The sequence below is a fragment of the Sapajus apella genome, unplaced genomic scaffold (genome assembly GCF_009761245.1).
Source record: "Sapajus apella isolate SASKATOON/1434 unplaced genomic scaffold, GSC_monkey_1.0 scaffold23, whole genome shotgun sequence".
NCBI lineage: Eukaryota > Metazoa > Chordata > Mammalia > Primates > Cebidae > Sapajus > Sapajus apella.
In genome coordinates, this window is record NW_022436963.1 from 6,329,473 (window position 1) to 6,352,300 (window position 22,828).

Below are 22,828 nucleotides of genomic sequence, written 5' to 3' on the forward strand. Positions count from 1 at the left end.
TTTTCTTGTAAATCCGTTTTAGTTCTTTGTAGATTCTGGATATTAGCCCTTTGTCAGATGGGTAGATTGCAAAAATTTTTTCCCATTCTATTGGTTGCCAGTTCACTCTAATGATTGTTTCTTTTGCTGTGCAGAAGCTCTGGAGTTTAATTAGATCCTGTTTGTCTATGTTGGCTTTTATTGCCAATGCTTTTGGTGTTTTAGTGATGAAGTCCTTGCCTATGCCTATGCCTATGTCCTGAATGGTTTGCCTAGGTTTTCTTCTAGGGTTTTTATGGTGTTAGGTCTTCTGTTTAAGTCTTTAATCCATTTGGAGTTAATTTTAGTGTAAGGTGTCAGGAAGGGGTCCATTTCCTGCTTTCTGCAAATTGCTAGCCAATTTTCCCAACATCATTTATTAAACAGGGAATCCTTTCCCCATTGCTTGTTTTTGTCAGGTTTGCCAAAGATCAGATGGTTGTAGGTGTGTAGCATTGCCTCTGAGGTCTCTGTTCTGTTCCATTGGTATACATCTCTGTTTTGGTACCAGTACCATCCTGTTTTGATTATTGTAGTCTTGTAGTATAGTTTGAAGTCAGGTAGTTTGATGCCTCCTGCTTTGTTCTTTTTGCTTAGAATTGACTTGGCTATGCAGGACCTCTTTTGGTTCCATATGAAGTTTAAGGTGTTTTTTTCCAATTCTGTGAAGAGGGTCATAGGTAGCTTGATGGGAATAATGATGAATCTATAAATTACTCTGGGCAGTTTGGCCATTTTCACAATGTTGATTCTTCCTAACCATGAGCATGGAATGTTTTTCCATCTGTTTGTATCCTCTGTTATTTCCTTGAGCAGTGGTTTGTAGTTCTCCTTGAAGAGGTCCTTTACATCCTTTGTTAGTTGTATTCCTAGGTATTTTACTCTCTTTGTAGCAATTGTGAATGGTAGTTTGCTCTTGATTTGGCTCTCTGTTTGTCTGTTATTGGTGTATATGAATGCTTGTGATTTTTGCACATTGATTTTGTATCCTAAGACTTGGCTGAAGTTGCTTATCAGTTTCAGAAGATTTTGGGCTGAGACGATGGGGTCTTCTAAATATACAATCATGTCATCTGCAAATAGAGACGTTTTGACTTCCTCCTTTCCTAGTTGAATACCCTTTATTTCTTTTTCTTGCCTGATTGCCCTGGCTAGAACTTCCAATACTATATTGAACAGGAGTGGTGAGAGAGGGCATCCTTGTCTACTGCCAGGTTTCAAAGGGAATGCTTCCAGTTTTTGTCCATTCAGTATGATATTGGCTGGGGGTTTGTTGTAAATAGCTTTTACTGTTTTGAGATATGTTCTGTTGATACCAAGTTTATTGAGAGTTTTGAGCTTAAAGACCTGTTGAATTTTGTTGAAGGCCTTCTCTGCATCTATTGAGATAATCATATGGTTTTTGTCTTTGGTTCTGTTTATGTGATGGATTATGTTTATAGACTTGTGTATGTTGAATCAGCCTTGCATCCCTGGGACGAAGCCTACTTGATCATGGTGGATAAGCTTTTTGATGTGCTAATCAGTTTGCCGGTATTTTATTGAAGATTTTTGCATCTGTGTTCATCATGGGTATTGGCCTGAAGTTTTCTTTTCTTGTTGAGTCTCTGCCGGGTTTTGGTATCAGGATGATGCTGGTCTCATAAAATGACTTGGGAAGGATTCCCTCTTTTTGGATTGTTTGGAATAGTTTCAGAAGGAGTGGTACCAGCTCCTCTTTGTATGTCTGGTAGAATTCAGCTGTCAACCCATCTGGTCCTGGGTTTTTTTTGGCTTGTAAAAAAATAAAAAATAGGTTGGCAGCTATTAATTGCTGCCTCAACTTCAGCTCTTGTTATTGGTCTATTTAGGGTTTCAACTTCTTCCTGGTTTGGGCTTGGAAGGTTGCAAGTGTCCAGGAATTTATCAATTCCTTCCAGGTTTACTGGTTTATGTGTATAGAGTTATTTTTAGTAATCTCTGATGGTAGTTTGTATTTCTGTGGAATTGGTGGTGATATCCCCCTTATCGTTTTTAACTGCATCTATTCAATTCTTCTCTCTTTTCTTTTTTATTAATCTTGCTAGTGATCTATTTTGTTGATCTTTTTTAAAAACTAGCTCCTAGATTCACTAATTTTTTGAAGGGTTTTTTGTGTCTCTATCTCCTTCAATTCTGCTCTGATCTTAATTTCTTGTCTTCTGCTAGCTTTTGAGTTTTTTTGATCTTGGTCATCTAGCTCTTTCAATTTTGATGATAGGGTATCAATTTTAGATCTTTCCTTGCTTCTCATATGGGCATTTATTGCTATAAATTTTCCTCTAGACACTGCTTTAAATGTGTCCCAAAGATTCTGGTATGTTGTGTTTTCATTCTCGTTGGTTTCGAAGAACATCTTTATTTCCACCTTCATTTCATTGTTTATCCAGTCAACATTCAAGAGCCAGTTGTTCAGTTTCAATGAAGTTGTGTGGTTCTGACTTAGTTTCTTAATCCTGAGTTCTAATTTGATTGCCTGGTGGTCTGAGAGACTGTTTGTTATGATTTCTGTTCTTTTGCATTTGCTGAGAAGTGATTTACTTCCAATTATGTGGTCAATTTTAGAGTAGGTGTGATGTGGTGCTGAGAAGAATGTGTATTCTGTGGATTTGGGATGGTGAGTTCTGTAAATGTCTATTAGGTTTGCTTGGTCCAGATCTGAGTTCAAGTCCTGGATATTCTTGTTAGTTTTCTCTCATTGATCTGTCTAATACTGACAGTGGAGTGTTAAGGTCTCCCACTATTATTGTGTGGGAGTCTAAGTCTCTTTTTTACGTCATTTAGAACTTGCTTTATGTATCTGAGTGTTCCTGTATTGAGTGCATATATATTTAGTATGGTTAGCTCTTCTTGTTGCATTGATCCTTTTACTATTATGTAATGCCCTTCTTTGTCTCTTTTGATCTCTGTTGGTTTAAAGTCTATTTTATCAGAGACTAGGATTGCAACTCCTGCTTTTTTTTGCTCTCCATTTGCTTGGTGAATCTTCCTCTGGCCCTTTTATTTTGAGCCTGTGTGTATCCTTGCACGTGAGATGAGTTTCCTGGATAAGCACACCAATGGGTTTGACTTTTTATCCAATTTGCCAGTCTGTGTCTCTTGTTTGGGGCATTTAGCCCATTTACATTTAGGGTTAATATTGTTATGTATGAATTTTGATGTTAGCTGGTTGTTTTGCCCATTAGTTGACGCAGCTTCTTCATTGTGTCGTTGGTCTTTGCCATTTGGTACGTTCTGGAATGGCTGGTACTGGTTGTTCCTTTCTATGTTTAGTGCTTCTTTCAGGAGCTCTTGTAAGGCAGGCCTGATGGTATGAAATATCTGAGCAATTGTCGAGCAATCTCTTAAGATTTCCTTTTCACAGTCCTCTGAAGAAAAAAATAGAACTTACCTTGCTGTTCTTCGAATCATTGAGCTATCCTTTTGTGACAGAGTGGCTTTTGCCACAACTGTACAGGGAGAAGGAGCTGTGGGGAATGAGAACATCTCCCCACATTGCTTTGTGTATGTGTACTTGTGTGTGGTGGCCCCTCTTATCAGTTTGCTTTGCTATTCACTTTTTTTCCTAGAACTATCTGGGAAAAATGAATTCTGATTAACTCAAGCTGTTGTTGTATTGGTTTTTGGTAACTGGGATTTTCACCAAACTTTCAATGTAATGGTATAATGAAGTGAATTTTACCTTGTTCATGACAAAGGTACAGATGACCTAACATCTTAGGGCATTTCATAACCCCGTTAGAGTCAGGGAAAACTTAAAAATCACTAACTACAAGTCACTGTGGTGGAGCTCTCTCTAATTTTCTCTACTATGTATTCAATACATGTACAAACTGGAAAAGAAACTGGTTTTTATTGCTGCTTAAACTTGGGCCAGGAGAAAATCTCTCATTGCTTTTGTCCTAAGTGTATTCAAATTCAGGTTTGACTTTTCCGTGCTTCTCAATTCAATTGGATTTCATCCAACTCGCATTCATTGAGCACCTTTTATAAGGTTGGCATTGGACTCCAGGCATTCAGAATTTGTGCTCAGTATCTTTTTTAATTCATGCATATTGGAACCATTGCTGGTAATTAAAAAATCTCTTACTACTAATGCCATATTGTTACCAGAATAATAATAGTTTGGAGTGAAGATTGCACTCCAGCTCTATCCCTGTTTAGAATGGTTTTGCTCAGAAAAACTAGGCTTGAAATTATAATTTTATAGATCAGCAAAAATTTAACCAATGAATCAGAGCTAAAGTCGCCAACTTGTAAAATAATTTCAAAGCCCTCATACAGCTCTCCATGACTATATTTAGACAGGCAGTGTAAATATGACCACTGACACAAGTAAACACTGCAATTTGAAACCACAGATTACCAAAAAATGTGGTCCCTCGATGGTGGTCGATGGTTTCAATGTGAATAGGCTGGATGTCCCCCAGCACACTGGTGGTCATAACTCAGCTCACTGGTTTTTTCAGCCAGGAGGACTCACAGCACTGCACTCATGGCCTGGCAGCGTAGGCAGTGCATCCACAGTTCAGAGGACTCTAGGGCCTGGGACTGAACCCCAAAACAATTTGCAGAATTGGTGACTATGGGCTGATATGATTACTCTCTTAGCGTGTACACTGTAATTAACTTTATTTTTGTTGTGGTATTTTTTTTTTACAGGACCTGTCAATAAAAGCAATGTGGTGACAGCGAGTACATCCATCCAGCTCCTGGATGAACGGAAATCTCCTGTGGTGGCAGGTAAATAATGGATTCAATCCATGAAGACAAAGTAAGCATGGCGCCCATTCATCTGGCCAGTGGGCTACTTCTACGTAGCATACTTATCCTCTGAAAAGGTTTTCAAAGGAGAAAACAATTTAAAATTACTTCCTCCTCAGCATGGTGTCATCTCCTTCAAACCAAGGCCCTGACAGCTGGTGGTGGTTGATGTGAAAACAGAAAACTTTCCCAGGGTTTCTGTCCTTAAGCTCTGAGCCAGTGAGAAATTGTTTGTGCATGCTGAGGAGAATTTCTTGATGGTAGGTAGCACGTTCATTCAAAGTAAACTCCACATCTCTAGCTTCTGTGTCATTAGGTTGACAGTAGGCGTATGAGGAAATTGCAGGTTTGTTTTAGGCAAACACAAACTGAAATGTGCCCTTCTCCAGAGATACTGAGATTTTCATCCCCCTAATCCCCCTGGGGAATTAGAATTAGCTGTATGTACAGGTGCAGGGTTTGGGACCAGCGGAAAGCTAAATATTATATGACTGAGCGTCTCAAATTGTCAAAGAAGACCTGTCTCTGGCTTTTCCCATATCTCTCACTTTTTAGGAGTGTCAGCAGCTCTCTGTGGATGGCTGGGGGCTTTCACTGGTGGCATCTGACCTAAAGGGCTGGGGACTACCACAAACCTTTCTTTGAAGACAAATGCTGACATAAAAACAAGGCCTGAGGGTGTGGCTGGCATATGGTTTATTCTGATCTTTTTGGAGCCATTGGTTGATGGGTGGGTGATATACCCCAAGCACCACCTGGTATTGGCTAGGTTTACTAAAGGAAGCAATTTTGTTCTCCAGCAGTCTCCCTCGATAAGTTGCACTTTAGGATGACTTTGAACACCCACTTCTGTGTCTTCACACACTGAATACTTTTGGGAAAGAGTGCAAATGGAGCAAATGGAGGAGCCCTTTTTGAAGTGGTTGTTCTTTGGCGAGGAAATACTGAGTTTGTCCCCCGACTTTCTTTCTGACTTAGCCCGGCATCAATAATTGTATTAGTAGGGTTGAAAGATCCGAGGACAGTTACCCTGGTTATTCCTGAGTTACTGGGTATGACAAGGATGACAGCCTTATGTATCTGACCTGTGGCTCGTCTTGAACTAAGCAGACCTATTCTTAATCAGCCAGGAGATATGGACTCTGAGGATTCACAGTTGCTGTCTTCAAATTTTGTCACGTAATCACATGTTCCTTGAGGAAAGTGGGAGACAGGATCATTTAACTCAACAAGATTTATTTTTGCTTAACGGAGGTCAGACTTGCTTACCTCCAGACTGGTCCAGCGAGCTAATTCTGAAGGCATGTTATCTCCCAGGAGCCGAGGCCACATGTAGCAGCTGTTACAGACATGGTCTGGCCAGAATATCCAGCTCTCTGTTTGAAATTTCTTTTTAAAACCCTTTCCTTGGGTTTCTAGTTTAGACATCATGAAGGATGAGCCCTGAAGTCACTGTGCCTATCCCAGCCACCTCTGTCCAAGTTTACGGACTATGCTCACATATTTCCAAATGCCTTACGTTTCAAAAATGCCTATTTGGCTGAGTATAGGTGAAATGTGGTCTGAGCCTGAACACTGTGCACCCAGTCTAGAGGAGAACATGCACCTCCCAAATGCTATGCCAGTCTATTATCGAGTTGCATAGGTGGCCATAGACCACAGGTAGGTCACGAGACACTGTTTGGTCCACCGTGAGTAGATGGAGGAGGCACCCTCCTATTTACTGCTTCTCTGGGTATGCCAAATGGCCCCCGTTTTCAAAAGATAATTACACAGCAAGGCCAAGAGGCAAGGTCATTTGAAGAACTGTATTTAATCCTTACCGTTTAGAATTGGTGATTATTAACCTTTTCCGAACTGTGTTTAGTAGACATGAGATAAAACAGAATTGCTTGGTTATAATGTTGAAGGCTGCTGTGGATGCAGCCCCACGATGGCAGTGACCTCAAGAAGACCTTTCTGTCTCCAAGAACAGAGTGGCCTCTTAGGCACCCCGCCCCAAGTTTTCCTGACTCTGACTCAACCATCATGTCACTGTGTGATTAGCTTTGGTAACTTGCCTCTGTGTATTTTCCTCAAATTGAGTGGACACTGTTTACCACTCTAAAATTAAAAAGGCCATTTTAATTGGGGAAGAAGCCTTGTTTTGGCAGATGAAGATGAATGTGTGAGCAGGCTCTCCTCCCATCAGTGTGCCCCAACAGCAGATGGGAGACAGCCGACTGGCAGGAATGTTAGGTTTCAATGAGGTCCTTGTGTTAAAGTAGAACTCATCTGAAAGAAGAGGTACACAACTATGCAAGTAATTATCAGGGACTCCTTGGAAAGGCCAGCTTCTCTCCCAGGCCCGACCTGGCCATCTCACGTTCATTGGCTGTATGTGTGGGGTAGAAAGAGGGTTTTTTTTGTTGTTTTCTTGTTTTTCGTTTTATTCTCTTCTTTCTTTTTTTGTGTTTTCTTTTTTAAACAAAAACATTTAGACACTCATCTGTCAATGACATCTTTGAAGAAAGGCCAGTCAGACTGGGCATGATTCCATTTGTACGCCAGCCTCGGTGCATAAACGGGCCCCATCCATCTTCCCGGCCTATGACATTGCTTACAGTCTTTCTCTTGAGAAGCCTGCCAACTCTCCAGCTGCCACCAGTGTGCCGCATTTTCTTAATTGTTTTCCCGCTGCACGGAAAGAAGTGGTGGGACTCTCCCTTTGGCCTACCAAGTCTCGCCCTAGCCGTGGAACCTTCTGTTGTGTCGAGTCCTTAATTCATGGTATCGTTGTGACTGGAAACACAGATCTTGGACTGTGAGGTCCATATAGTTTATCACTCACTCCGTAACTTGCTAAATGTGCACTCTTGGGTCTCTAAAGGTCTATCTAAAATAGAGTTGGGGTTATTACCTCCCTTGCCTCACCCTGTGTCAATTCAGTGATAAAATGAGAAAACAAACAAGAAAATTCTTGGATAAAAAGGAAGGATAAAAATGCTAGAATTTAGAATAACCCATTGTAATCTAAAAGTTGGGGGCATATTTATTCATTCAATAAATAAATGTTTCCTGAGCCTCTGCTTTTGCCAGGCACCCTAGTTATAAATAAATAATAACCGGTGTCTTAGTCCATTTTGTTTTGTTAGAACAGAATACCACAGAATGAGATTTTTTTTTTTTAAATTTAACTTTTAAGTTCAGAGGTACACGTGCAGTTTTGTTACATAAGTAAACTGTGTTGTGGGAGTTTGTTATACAGATTGTTTTATTACCGAAGTATGAAGCCTAGTACCCATTAGTTATTTTTCCTGATCCTCTCCCTCCTCCCACTGTCTTACCCTCTGACAGGCCCCAGTGTCTGTTGTTTCCCTCTCCGTGTTCATGTGTTCTCATCATTTAGCTCCCACTTGTAAGTGAGAACATGCAGCATTTGGTTTTCTGTTCCTGCGTTAGTTTGCTAAGGATAACGGCCTGCAGCTCCATCCATGTTCCTGCAAAGGACATGCCCTCCTTCTTTTTTATGGCTTCGTGGTATTCTTTGGTATATATGTACCACATTTTCTTTATCCAGTCTATCATTGATGGGCATTTGGTTTGATTCCATGAGCTTACCATTGTGAATAGTGCTGCAATGAACATGCACATGCATGTGTTTTTATGATAGAACAATTTATATTCCTTTGGGTATATACCCAGTAATGGGATTGCTGAGTAGAATGGTAGTTCTGTTTCCAGCTCTTTGAGGAATCACAACACTGTTTTCCACAATGGCTGAACTAATTTACACTCCTACCAACAGTGTATAAGAATTCCTTTTTGTCTACAACCTCACCAGCATCTGTTATTTTTTGACTTTTTAATAGTAGACATTCTGATTGATGTGAGATAGTTATCTCATTGTGATTTCGATTTGCATTTCTCTAATGATCAGTGATGTTGAGCTTTTCTTCATATGCTTGTTAGCTGCATGTATATCTTCTTTTGAGAAGTGTCTCTTCATATCATTTGCCCTCTTTTTAATAGGATTATTTGTTTTTTTCTTGCAGATTTCTCTAAGTTTCTTATAGATACTGGACATTAGATTTTTGTCAGATGCTTAGTTTGCAAAAATTTCTCCCACAGAATGGGTAATTTATACAGAAAAGAAATTTATTTCCTATGGTTCTGGAGGCTGTGAACTCCAAGATCCAGGTGCCCACATCTGGCAAGAGCCTTCATGCTGTGTCATCTTATGACAGAGGGTGGAAGGTAGAAGGGCAAGAGAGCACACAAGAGAAGAGAAAGGGCAAAACCTGTTTTGCCTTAACTTACTTATTGTTAACTTGAGTTTTAAAAATTACATTGATCTTGGTGGTGATTCTCTATTTTCTTCTCCCTGAAGAGAGCCAGCCCACTAGTCCAGCAGTCATAGGCCCTACATCTACCATATCGGGGTAGAAATGACCTGGTAAGAAGAGATGTGGAAGAAAGAATAGAAGCAAGGTGGAAGGTGTGACCCTGCAGGAGACTTCTTTCTCTCCTCAATTTGTTGGTCTGACTTTTCTGTTCATCATCTAGGCCCTCTCTCTGACAAACACAGAACACCCAATCCCAATATTGGTTAACAATTTCAGACTTCTAGAGATGTTTAAAATGTTAAATAATGAAATCTGAATTATTTGCACTTGCTTTAAAGTGTGCCTTTTAACATACCAAAATCTAAAATTGCTCCTAAAAATGTTTCATTTTGATTTCTTAGATAATTTTGAGCTCTTTAACGGTAAAGACTCAATTATCTTTTTATTTCCAGTGCCAAGTACAAGGACTAACATGTGGTCCATATGGGACCATATTGGCTAAATAAATGATTCAAGGAAGATGGGTTTCATTTTCACCTCTTATATGTAGGTACATATTTATTGACCAGACAGTGGAAACATAACACTTCACTAAAACTCTTAAGAGAGATGCTCACTAGTAGGTAAAACTCTAGTCCATACTATAAGTAATATGATATTGATCAATGTAAATATTTTAAGGAATGGAAACTTGTTTTCTGTCCCATCCCAAAAGCAACCTTGTTGGATCAGTAGTTACCTCTGCATCAGTAGATGTCTTTTCTGAGGTTCAGGCATCCAAGGTGATACTTAGAATAGCTAATCTGATCACATCAGCAGAAAAAAGGGAGCCTAGGTGCCAGAGACATTGGTTTCTTGTAGAACAGCTCTTTTTAAACAGTTTTGCTGAGGTGTAATTTATGTACCTTTTTAAAGTATAAAATTCAATGAATTTTAGTAAGTTTGGGAGTTTCTTTGCAAGGAGCATAGACCACTTTAGATTTGTTCATTGGGGAAATTTGAAAATGTGGGCTATGTGGTCTCATTTACATAACTTGGGAAAGTATAATGAAGGGGAATATCCCATTTAACCAGCTAATTAGGAAAGTGATTGATTAACATCAGTGATCATTAACTGTTGCCAAGTATGTGGTATTTAATCTGAATGCAGTATTTACTATGGACCCTTCATTTGAGTGAGATGAATAATGCTGGCAAAATGTTACAGGCAAACATTTAGCTTGTCAACATTCCTTTGGTGGGATCTCACATATTTGGTATGTATGAGTTAACTAGTATGTCAGAAAGTATGTGTCAAATCTGCCTGGGTAAACCTCTAGTTTTTAAAATCTGAGCAAAGGAACTATTTTATTTTGGCAAAAATGAAAACTTACTGATTAAACCAGTATTTTTCAACCAGGGTGGGCTTTGCCCCCAGGGGACATATGACACCATCAGAAAACATTCCTGATTGGCACCACTGGTTAGGAGGCTGCTACTGGCATCCAGTGGGTAGAGGTCAGGAATGGTGCTAAACATCTTGCAAATCACAGGACAGCCTCCACAACAAAGAATTATCTGGTTCACATGTTGGTAGTGCTGAGATTGTGAACTGATGATTTAAACTGACAGGAAAACTTCAACTCGGTGCTTTCAAATTCAGTGTTTTCCCTTATAGACTAACAATCTTGATTTATTTATTCTTAATTAACTTATTCAATAAATATATATATCTATATCTCACCTACAGTATTCTTAGCACTGGTGATACAGCTGTGAACAAGTATCCCAGAGGGCATTGTGGAGGGTGTCGGGGATGGTCCATTGCTGACAAGGGCACTGTTGGCATTGATGTCCAGAGACTGGGATGACAGCTTCCCAATGAAGAATTGTTCCACACAAATGCTGCAGAACCCTTTGAGAATGCTGAGCATGGCCAAGTTGCTGCCAATGGAGAGATTCCATTTGTGTGGCAGATACAGACAAGTATTGCAAGAATCAGAGAAAGGACAGGAAGGAAGGGAAGAAAAGAGAGAGAGGAAGGGAGGGAGGGAAGGAGCAAAGGAAGGAAGGAAGGAAGGATTTTTAGTGGTGGTAAATAACTCTCTAGAGAATGGAGCAGGATTAAGAGATGAAATGTGGTTGGTAGCAGCAAAGGGGAGAAGCGCACAGCTGTGTGCACATTGGTATGTGCTGGGGCAGTGCCTTTCCATATTGGGGGATGGTTTGAGAAGGCCTCCCTGATGAGGTGACATGAATGGAGGTCTGAATCATGAGATACAGTCTGTAGTCTGCAAAGATATATAGGAATATATAGCATTCCAGGAGGTGGACTAACATCTCCAGTAACCTGGTGGGTGCAGTGACACCTGAATGAGTCTCTTGGGTTTTGGGGGTAGTTACCAGGATCTAAAAGCAGAGCTGATGAGTAGGTGGGTCGCTGACCCCCGGGGAAGTGGGAAACCCAAGGCAAGTCTTTGCTCTGAATGCCAGCTATTAGGTGGGACTTTTTATGTGTTTGACATTTCTTTTTAAGCTAACAAATGAGCACAATGCGGGGGCAGAAGCAGGTCTCAGCCAGTAGGACTGACGACAGCGAATTCTATAGAAATGCGTTAGTGATGTAGCATGGTTGTGCTGTAAAGTCGACAGCAAAGTTTGATACTTAGAGCTGGCCATTAGAGCAGCTGCTCTGCATGCCACACAGTAGCCAGTGACAAGGACATGTTGAGGATTATTGCCCCAGGAATAAAAATAGCCCAGAGTTTTGAGAAACTGAATCCTCTGTGCTCACTCTCCAGGACACTCACTCCTAAGAGTTACTGTCCCTTTCTAAACTCCTCAAAAGTCCCAATGCGCCCTCCACTCAGAAATGAGCAGCAGAATTTTGGGGTGACCCATCCGCGTACCTGCTTGCGTGTTCTAAATCAGCAAGTTAAGCCACTTCTTTTAGAGGTCATGGTGGGATGTGACATTGACAGTGTGAACTGAGTATTTATGAGTGAGCACAAGCCATCCCTTCCCTAGGCCTCAGCCCTGTGCCTTCCTTTTCCCATGTGTAAATGGAGGTTGTTTGGTGCCAAGGCTGGATTTCTGACAGCCTCATTTTTTAAAGGTGTACGTTTATTTTACCACCAGAGAAAAGGAAAGAAATTAACCCATATTGGAATATTTCTCATACCCAGATTCAATCTTGCTTTTGGGGGAGACTCTGATTCCTTTTGAGAGAAATAAATTTTTATGTATATAAAGTTTTTGGTAAACGCTTACATTAATCATTAGCTGCTAAATTATTATTGCTGCTCTCTTCGTTAAGAATTTTACCGTATGTTATGCCCACTCCTGCTCAGTGCTGTTTCCTGTATTAGGTTATTTTTTTCTGAAAACTTGCATATGGGAAGATTATATCAATAGTATCTTTACATGTTTTATATTAAAACTTTGAAACTCACACGTTTATGTACCTATGCCTCAGAGCTGAGGTTCGCAAACTACAGCCCCAGGAAACCACTCGTGCTTTCTCTATGGATTTGTCTGGTTTTGGACATTCCAGATAAATGGAGTCATATAATATGTGGCCTTTTGTGACCAGCTTCCTTCACTTAACATAATATTTTTACAGTCTATCCACATTGTAGCTGTATCAGTACTTAATTGCCATATAATATTCCCTGGCATGGATAGACAACCTTTATCATATCCATTCATAAGTAGATAGATGCTTTTTTAGCTGTTAATTATGTTGATATGAACGTCCATGTACATGTTTTTGTGCAGACCTATGTTTTATGTTCTCTTGAGCACATACCTAAAAGTAGAATTATTGGGTCATATGGTAACTCTATGCTTGGTATTTTGAAGAACTGCAAAACTGTTTTCCAAAGTGGCTGCACCATTTTACAACACCACCAGCAACACATGAACATTCCAATTTTTCTACATCCTTTCTAATACTTACCATCTGTCTTTTTTATTTTAACCATCCTAGTGGGTGTGAAGTGACTTCCAGTTCACTAATGACGGACCATATTTTCGTGTGTTTACTTGCCATTTATATATTTTCTTTAGAGCAAGGTCTATTCAGATCCTTTGCCCATATTTAAATTAGGTTGTCTTCATATTGTTGAGTTGTAAGAGTTGTTCATGTATTCTCAATATAAATACCTTGTCAGGCCGGGTGTGGTGCTTCATGCCTATAATCCCAACACTTTGGGAGGCTGAGGCAGGTGGATTGCTAGAGCCCAGGAGTTCGAGACCAGCCTGGGGAACATGGTGAAACCCTGTCTCTACAAAAAAATTTAAAAATTAGCTGGGCATGCTGGCACACACCTGTAGTCCCTGTTACTCAGGAGGCCGAGATGGGAGGATAGCTTGAGCCAGGAAAGTCAAGGCTGCAGTGAGCCAAGCTCATGCCATTGTACTCTAGCCTGGGTGACGGAATGAGACCCTGTCTCAAAACAAAAAAGAAAAAACAAAAAATCTTGTGAGTACTCCACTGCCTATTTTTGTAGACAAAGTGGCATTGAAATGTAGCCAGGCCCATATTGTCTGTGGATACCTTCTTGCCAAAACGGCAGAGCTGAGTAGATGGAGGGGTAGAGACCACAGAAACTGCAAAGCCAAAAATACCTACTACCTGATCCCTTACAGAAAAAGCTTGCCAAACCCAACTTCAGATGAAAATATGTCACACTGTTTATTTAAAAGAACAATAAAAAAGGCTGATTTGGTCATTCACCTATTTCAACATATTTCTATACAAACGAAGTAGATATTTAAATCAGAGGTTATGTAAGTGGACGTTAAATACAGAACTTTGTGTATCAGAGGGTGTCCATCGGTTATGCCTAACGTTTATCTGTGTGGTTACACAGAAATTCCAATCAAAGAGCCTAAGCTTTCTAAAAATAAATGTTTTCATTGTAAGTCAAGACAGTGATTTAGTTAATCTTCACTCTAGCTTATAAACCTCTGAACAGTGCAATCAGCATAATGCTTGGTAGAACATTGAAAATGCCCTCAGATGCTTTGGTGGAAAACAGTTTATGGGATTTTTTTTTTTCCAACATGGCTCATGAGAGATTTGGGGATTTATTTAACCGCCTTTATCCAAGCAAATCTCCTAGTGACCTTGTTGGGATTTTGATCTCAGTTAAGACTAGAATATATATGACTCATGCTAAGTAAAGGGCCCACAGAGGATAGATGAGCTGACATGAATTTCCTTCCCCTGGGAAGAAAGGGACTGGCATGAGCAGAGTCTGCAGCAGAAGAGTTCAAGCTTGTCCAACCTGCGGTCTGCAGGCTGCGCAGCTTCCAATGTGGCCCAACACAAATTCGTAAACTTTCTTAAAACATTATGAGATCCTTTGTGATTTTTTTTAACTCATCAACTATTATTGTTGTTAGTCTATTTTATATGTGACAATTCTTCTTCCAGTGTGGCCCAGGGAAGCCAAAATATTGGACACCGCTGCCTAAACCCTTTGACAGTCAGTATGTGGACTTTCTGGCCAGAGGAAAATGCTTTGATCAGTCTCTGGTGGGAAAGAGACAGTGCTGATCAAAGATTTTTAAATTCCCAATGTCTCCCAAAGTTTACACTTACCAAGAATGCCTGGGTTCTCTTCTGGATGAGAACCGCATGAAGTCTGGATCAATGCCTGAATGTCATTCTCACCTCAAGGCCAAAGTACACAATTATACATGACACAGGTCAGCCAGATGGGAGTAGGTAATTGTATTTCAAAATAAAATTTCAGAATGAAAACATAGTGTCTAGTCATAATATATGCTTTACTACTCTTCCACCAAATTCCAGATTTTATACAATATAGTCAGATTTTTAAGTCAAAAGTATTTTGTTCCACTACTTTATTTGTGTGATCCATTACTCATTCTTTTATGCTGTATGCTGCCCCCGCCCCCACCACCTTGCTGTTTCTCATGCTCTCTGGAACCCACTCCACAATGAAACATTCCTCCTGAAGGTCACCAATAATTTCAGTAGTTTCCATGGTTCTCTTGTCTTGGTCTATCAGCAGTGCCTCACCATGTTGATCGCTTTCTCCTTGAAGTCTCCCTTTACTTGGATCTTAGCTGACCTCACCGTTTAGCCCTCCTAGGTCTCATTTGCTGATTCACACATCTCCCTGACTTGTAAATGTTGGAGGGCCCCAAGGTCTCCACCCGTGCTCCTGTTTGCTCTCAAGGCTTTGAACACTATTCATAAACTGGTGATTCCCAAGCCAGACTTCTCTTACTTAACTCAGTTGACTATTAGGTGTCTCTGCACTTTCCCCAGTAGGCCTATCGAGATGCCAGGCTGAAGTACTGATTGCATTCACACCCTCCTCCGTAGCCTTGATAATTTAGGTAAATGCAACTCAGTAATTCTCATTATCTAGTTAGTCCAAAAACTTTGGAGTCATTTTTTATTAAAAAAGCATGTCGTTGTGGATAATATTGAATGTACTCAAAAGTAGACAGAAAAGAAAGAATGAAATTCCACATGTCTTGTGCCCAGTCCCGGTAGCCATCAACCCTTGGGCACTGCGTCCTTCAATTTACCAGTCCACCACCACCCCTTCTGTATTATTTTAAATCAAATCTTAGTCACTAGATTGTTTCATCCATAAATATGTCAGCATACATCTTTCAAAGATAAGGACATCTTTGTATTTTATTATAGCAATACTGTTACTGTACCTAAAAATAATTTCTAAATCTATTACCTAGTCAGAACGTAAAATCTAGTTTCAAAATGTCATTTAGTTTTTATGATTTGTTTGAATCAGGATCTTCTTCCTCTTCTTCTTTTTCTTTCTTCCTCCTTCTCCTCCTCCTCCTCCTCCTTTGTTGTCTTTTTTTTTTTTTTTAAGAGATAGGGTCACACGTTTTTCCCCAGACTGGTCTTGAACTCCTCGGCTTGAGTGATCCTCCTGCTCCAGCCTCTGGAGTAGATGGAACTCCAGGCCGGCGCCCCTGTGCCTGGCTTTGCATCAGGATCTGGAAGTCGTTCTTGACTCTTTCCTTTTCCTCCTACCTACACCCAATCTGCCTATAAATTCTGTTATTTCTTTAAATTATGTACATAATCTGACTACTTCTCAATGCCCCCACTGCTCCCTCAGTGGGCTGCTCCACTTTCATCTCTACCCTAGATTGTTGCTTCCCCTGTCTTCTCTCAACCTTTGCCCCTTCATTTCATTCTTCATAGGAGCCACAGAAATCATGTTAAAGATAAGTAATATCATGTCGCTCTTCTATCCAAAAACTCTCTGTTGACTTCCCAGTTTACTCAGAGTTAAAAGCCAGAATTCTCACAGAGGTCCAGTTTGTCTCATGCCAAAGCTTAATGGTTTAAGGTACAGACATTTACTATCAGACAGCATCTGTGAGTCAGGACTCTGGGTGCAGCTTAGCTGAGTCCTCTGGCAAAGGATCTTCCAGGAGGCTGAAATGAAAGTGTTGTTGAGGGTTGCAGATTCATCTGAAGGCTCAACAGAGGAAATGCTTCCACCATCACTCATGAATCGTTAGCAGGATGTTAGCTCCTTGTGGTTTGTTGGGCAGAGAGACTCAGTTCCTCATTCATTGTTTGCCAGAGACCTCTCTTAGCTCCTTGACACATAGTGAGCTAGTTCACTTCCATCAGGACAGGCAAGAAGAAAGTAAGCAAGAGAGAAGCCAAAGTTTTTTGTAACTTAATCTTGGAATAAATATCTTATCACTTTTCCCATATTCTGTTTGTTTGAAGCAAGTCACTAGGTCCAGTCCACAGTCAGGAGAGGGCATGAGTACCAGGAGGCAGGAGTCATTGAAAGTTATCCTAAAAGCATCTGCCACAGCCCATAAGTCCTACATTTGACCCCTGTTGCCCGCCGACCTCACCTCCTTCTGCTTCCCCCTTGCCCACTCAACTGCAGCCACACTGCCTTCTTGTTATTCAATCACACCAACCTTGTTGCTACCTCAGGGCCTTTGCACCTGCCGTGCATTTTCCATGGGACATTTTTCCTCCAGATACCTTCACCACTGGCTCCATCATTTCCTTCAGGCCTCTGCTCAGATATTTTCTCAGCAGGGACATTCCTGATAACCACATGTAAAATAAAAACTCTTCCTCTTCCATATCCCCCGCATTCTGTGCTCCTCACATCTGCTTGTTCACCACCTGATATGATTTGTCTTTCTTTATCTTCTCCCTCTGCTAGATGTTAAGTTTCATGGGACAGATCTTTTATATTTCTTGTTCACTCCTTTATCCTTAATACTTGGAAAATTGCAGCAGGTGCTTAGAAATTTGTTAAATTACTGACTTTGCATTATTGTTTTAACCATATTGACTAAACTATTGAGACTTAACTCTGACTAACCGACTTTGGTGCGTGTCACTGGTACTTTCATGCCATGACTTCCATGTTCTTAAGTCTCACATTCTGTCTTCCTGTTTGCTTCCCTCTTGCTTTGTATAAGTCATTCCTAGATTAACTGAAATATATCTTGAGTTATTTTGCTTTGAAAGGAGTGTGTTAATATCATGCTGTGTGAGCCCTTACATATCTGAGATTTGCAGTTTCAGGTTGGTCTTTTTTTAAAATTGTTGGATCTCTGTGTTGTATAATTTTTATTTGTTCTTAAAATTGGAAAATTTTACCTGAATCTACTTATTTGTTTTTCTCTAGTTTTATACTGATTGCTACTTACATGTGCCAGGCACTAATCTAGACTAACTTTTCATATTTTTTTCATTAACATTTTATAGTGAGCCTTTCTTGATGTACATAACTTGGGATTTTCTTTAGCTCAGGAAAGATCACTTCTCAAATTAAAGAAAAAAAATCCTTTTGTTTAATATGTTCTAATCTGCTTATCAGGAAAAGCAAGTATCCATACATTGGATCATTCCTACTGTTCTTTCATTCCTTTTACTTCCATTGCTTTCACCTCTGTTTTCTTTCCTCTGTATTTGGGAGTGTGTGTTCCTTAGTACATGCTCTCTATCACTGATTAAATATGTTGCAGTGTTTCTTTTGTGTCTCTGATGATGGCTGTGGCAGATTTCATTCATGGATCACTTATTCATGTAGTATTTATTTACTTATTATTTACTATGATTATTCATTATTTTATGATTGTTTGCAATTATTCATTCCCTCCATCCCGATGAGGGGACGGTGTGTCTCCACCCACTGCCATGTCATCTGCAGCGCCTCTTCAGGCGCCAAATGCTCTTTGTTCTCATTAACTCTGAGCTCAGCCCTGTGACGTGATTTTGCCAATGGAATGGATACCAAATATACTTAGGATATACATATATATATATATATATATATATATATGTATATATAGACATAAAATATACTGTACCAGATTGCACCAGAAACTTTTAAAATTACATTAAGATATATTCTAAAATTGACCTTTCAGTTTTCTTCTGTATCTTGAAGGCAATGTTGCCTTTCTTCTCCCTTTTTATTAAACCATCTCTTAGGGGGCTCCAAGTTAAGTTTTCTTTCTTAATTGCAATCATCTTTTTTTTTCTTTTTTCCATTTATTTATTTTATTGTATTTTAGGTTTTGGGGTACATGTGAAGAACATGCAAGATTGTTGCATAGGTACACTCGTGGCAGTGTGATTTGCTGCCTTCCTCCCCATCACCTACATCTGGCATCTCTCCCCTTGCTACCTCTCCCCAGCTTCCCACCCCCCACCGTCCCTCCCCTATTTCCCCCCAACTGACCCCAGTGTGTAGTGCTCCCCTCCCTGTGTCCATGTGTTCTCATTGTTCAACACCTGCCTATGAGTGAGAACATGCGGTGTTCAATCTTCTGCTCTTCTGTCAGTTTGCTGAGAATGATGGTTTCCAGGTTCATCCGTGTCCCTACAAAGGATACAAACTCATCATTTTTGATGGCTGCATAATATTCCATGGTGTATATGTGCCACATTTTCCCTGTCCAGTCTATCATCAATGGGCATTTGGGTTGGTTCCAGGTCTTTGCTATTGTAAACAGTGCTGCAATGAACATTCGTGTGCACGTGTCCTTATAGTAGAACGATTTGTAATCCTTTGGATATATGCCCAGTAATGGGATTGCTGGGTCAAATGGAATTTCTATTTCTAGGTCCTTGAGGAATCGCCACACTGTCTTCCACAATGGTTGAACTAATTTACAATCCCACCAACAGTGTAAAGGTGTTCCTATTTCTCCACATCCTCTCCAGCATCTGTTGTCTCTAGATTTTTTAATGATCACCATTCTAACTGGTGTGAGATGGTATCTCAATGTGGTTTTGATTTGCATTTCTCTGATGACCAGTGATGATGAGCATTTTTTCATATCTTTGTTGGCCTCATGTATGTCTTCTTTTGTAAAGTATCTGTTCATATCCTTTGCCCACTTTTGAATGGGCTTGTTTTTTTCTTGTAAATCTGTTTTAGTTCTTTGTAAATTCTGGATATCAGCCCTTTGTCTGATGGGTAATCATCTTTAAAATATGAGATATCTGCCAATGAATGAGGTAGATGGCTTCCCCTCAGGCATCCGTTGTTGTTGACTTTAGGGTTTTCTTCGGAGATAGAAGGTTGGTTGACACACACTGGCCCTGTGTGGACCTCTGCCGTTTAGCGTGGTATTACAGGACTGGTAAGGGGAAGCCACATTCTGCTGCCTGGTAGTCTGACCGCTTAACTTGGATAAATCAAAGTTTTCTGTGGCTTTTATTTTTTGCAAGAGACAGTAAATTAAAAGCCCTAGATTGTGCTTATCTGATTGTCTTCTCTTCCTTTCTTCATCTTACTATATGTGACATTGTAAGAGTCTTCATCTTTAATGAATGAAGACAGTGGGGTCTCAGTGGGAGGTATTGTGGAAGTTAAATGTCCTCAGATAACCTACGTATAGGAAAGGGTGATTTGTCTCTGATTTTTTTAAAACTCAGTGTCTCAGTGGAAGACATATCAGCATAGGATGGGCAGTGCAGACTATTGATCTCCTCCTTGATACCCCACTCGTCTGTTTCAAGGTCACACTTCTGCTCTGTTTTGTTTTGTGTTGTTTTTTTGAGAGAGGATCTCACTCAGTCACCAAGACTCACTGCAGCCTTGATCTCCTGAACTCCAGCAATCCTCCCTCCTCAGGCTGCTGTGTAGCTGGGATCATAGGTATGTGCCATCCCATCTGATTAATGTTTGCATTTTTTGTAGAAATGGGGTTTTACCATGTTGCCAAGGCTGCACCCCTGCTTTAGATAGTAGATATTCCTCCTGGAGACTTAGCTATTCTTGAACAGTATTCTCAATTTCTGGGGACCTCATAACTTTTCTCCTCTTCTGTGTATTAATGAATATTTCAGTGAGAAATACTACTTAACTGGCTAACATCTTAATCTAGACTCTCAATTTCTTATTTTCTCTAATTTCAAGAGAGTGTGACTGAGTTTCTTCCCCTCTCATTCTAAGACTGCCTTTTCCAGCCCAGCAGAGCTGTAGATGATGAAAGGGTTCTCATTTCCCCGTTTAGCCTTGGCTCCTTCAGCTGTCCTGATTTTGGTGGCACCAGAGCTCTGTCAGTGTCCTCCTGCTTCGTGGTTGGGTTTCTTTGCCCTCCATGCTTTAAGGTAAGTGTTGGCAGTGCCAGGAAAGGATCCTAAGTCTGACTTCTTTGAACCTGTCAGGTCCTGGAAAGGGCCTGGGTTTTGACCTTGGGAAGACTTGCATCCAGATTCCCACTCCACCATTTACTAGTTTTTGATGTTCAGCAAACGCCGTTAAATGTACCTTTTCCTATATAATACAGCAGTACAATACCCATATGTTTTGTTTACTATGAGGCTTACAGAAAATTAAGTATTAAGCTTGGAAAATACCTGGCATGCAATTGGGTGCTCAATAAATGCTGATGGTGGTGCTATAGTTGTTCTTATCCAAATAATTAGTATAATAAAGTCATAGTCTTGATATTATGGTCCACCACAAAATGAACAAAGAATGGTGAGGGTCAGGTTGTGTTATCTGTGCTAACCCCTCTCCTGCAACTGCATTTATAAGCCTGCAGTTAATTCTGTGCATGACTTTTGTAACATTGCTTTCCTTTCCATACTTCCATTTCCTTGTAAAATAAGGACACAGAACTATATCAGAGCAACAAATAGGCTTAATCTCTTATGTCAACTCCAGTTCATCAATAGTGGGTACCTGGAAAACAGATTTAAAAAAAAAAAAAACAAACTCTGAGGCCTTGTCTGGGCTCAGCAGATAAGTTTGCCACGATCTATTAGTAATGGCTGCAATGGATAGAAAAGCTGGCGGCAGCTATTCTGAAATTCTCCAGGCCTGGACTAAATGCTCTCTGAGACCTTCCTCAGCCCTCAGTCCTCTGATTTGTTATCAGGGTCTTTTTGATGGGCCTTTGTAGCTGGCTGACATCCTATCCTTCCAAATGAATATTCAGTGCCATTGTAGTAAAAAGTAGATATGAGTAGTTCAGTTAAGAATGTAGATTATATATCACTAAAAATAAATACAAATCAATTTAAAAAAAAAGAATCTGAAAGGGAAGTGGTTGATTAGGCAGCTGCTTCTCTGAATGGGGCAGGTGTTTCTTGGAGAGTGCATTGTAATTTGAGTCTAAAAAACAAAGCATTTTCATCAAAAGGGCAAACAAGATGGTTCCCTAAAGTCATGCATGCAAACCATTGCCCAGTGATGCCATGTGGAGTTCGGATATCATTTTGTGTAGGTTTCTGTCAATAGCATTTAGCAATGAATACACTGATGGGTCTTCTGAAACCGGAAACAGTGATTTCCTGAACTGCAACAGAAAGTTACAGGTTTCTAACAGTTATGTAATTATGTGAATGTGTGCTACAGATAGATTATTTTAGAAATTGATTTAACCACTTTCTTTGATATTTGGGATCTAGGATAAAGGTGTCTTGTTTCAGGGGTACTTGGTTAACGCAAGCGAGGAGACTTGATTTGCATGAACCTTCAGGAAAAAATCTGTGTGTGCATCACTTTTTAGTCTTCCCATTTTTGTAAGGAAAAATAAAACACTTAATAATCCACCAGCATTTTATAATCTTAAGCAAAAGATTCTTTCTGACACTGCAGGGAGATTATACAAATATTTGCCTTATTTGTAAAAGCTTTTCAGATATAGAGTTGATTCTAGGTCTTCCTTCTCCAAAATCTCTACAGCAGGGTACATTCTTCATGCCCCCTATTTTTATGCCTCACTGCAGACAGCTACAATATCTGTTTGTGAATTTATGATCCCTGGCAAAGCAAAAAATCACCCATCTGCGGTCATACTGTTCTACTAAATATGATGAAAGAACTATATTTTTAGTTTTCACAGAAACAATCAACACTGAACGTGATTTTTGTCCACAGTTTACCCTCAGCAAGGCTCTGTGACAGAAGGACATTTTTATAAGGGAATCTATGAATATGACAGCAGCAATAAACAGCTGAAAATAATCTATGAGGCGTTTGCAAATTACCCCTCATGAGCTGTAGTGGTTGTGAAAGATAATTTGTGGTTCTCACAGAATACCCTGCAAATTGGGTCTTTCATCTGCAATGTTTTTTACAGTTAAAACATTTCATTTCTCATATTAAAAAATGATAACTCTGCATTTGTTAATCTAAACAATTTGATTTATATTTTTTCTGTGCTGAGAAGCTGTTGACATTTCAGGATAAGTAATTATT

At 39.9% G+C, this 22,828-nt stretch overlaps 1 protein-coding gene across 9 annotated transcripts in view; it reads left to right on the forward strand.

The window, feature by feature from the left end:
* Positions 1-22,828, forward strand: part of CACNA2D3 (calcium voltage-gated channel auxiliary subunit alpha2delta 3) — a 933,834-nt gene that overhangs the window by 758,357 nt on the left and 152,649 nt on the right. For all 9 annotated transcript variants that reach the window (XR_004272347.1, XR_004272353.1, XR_004272348.1 and 6 more), the window contains one exon: positions 4,699-4,779. Coding sequence is in view for 2 of the 9 variants with exons in the window: in XM_032289508.1 (XP_032145399.1) it covers positions 4,699-4,779 (81 nt within the window). In the remaining 7 variants the exon portion in view is untranslated. The remainder of the gene's footprint in view (positions 1-4,698; positions 4,780-22,828) is intronic.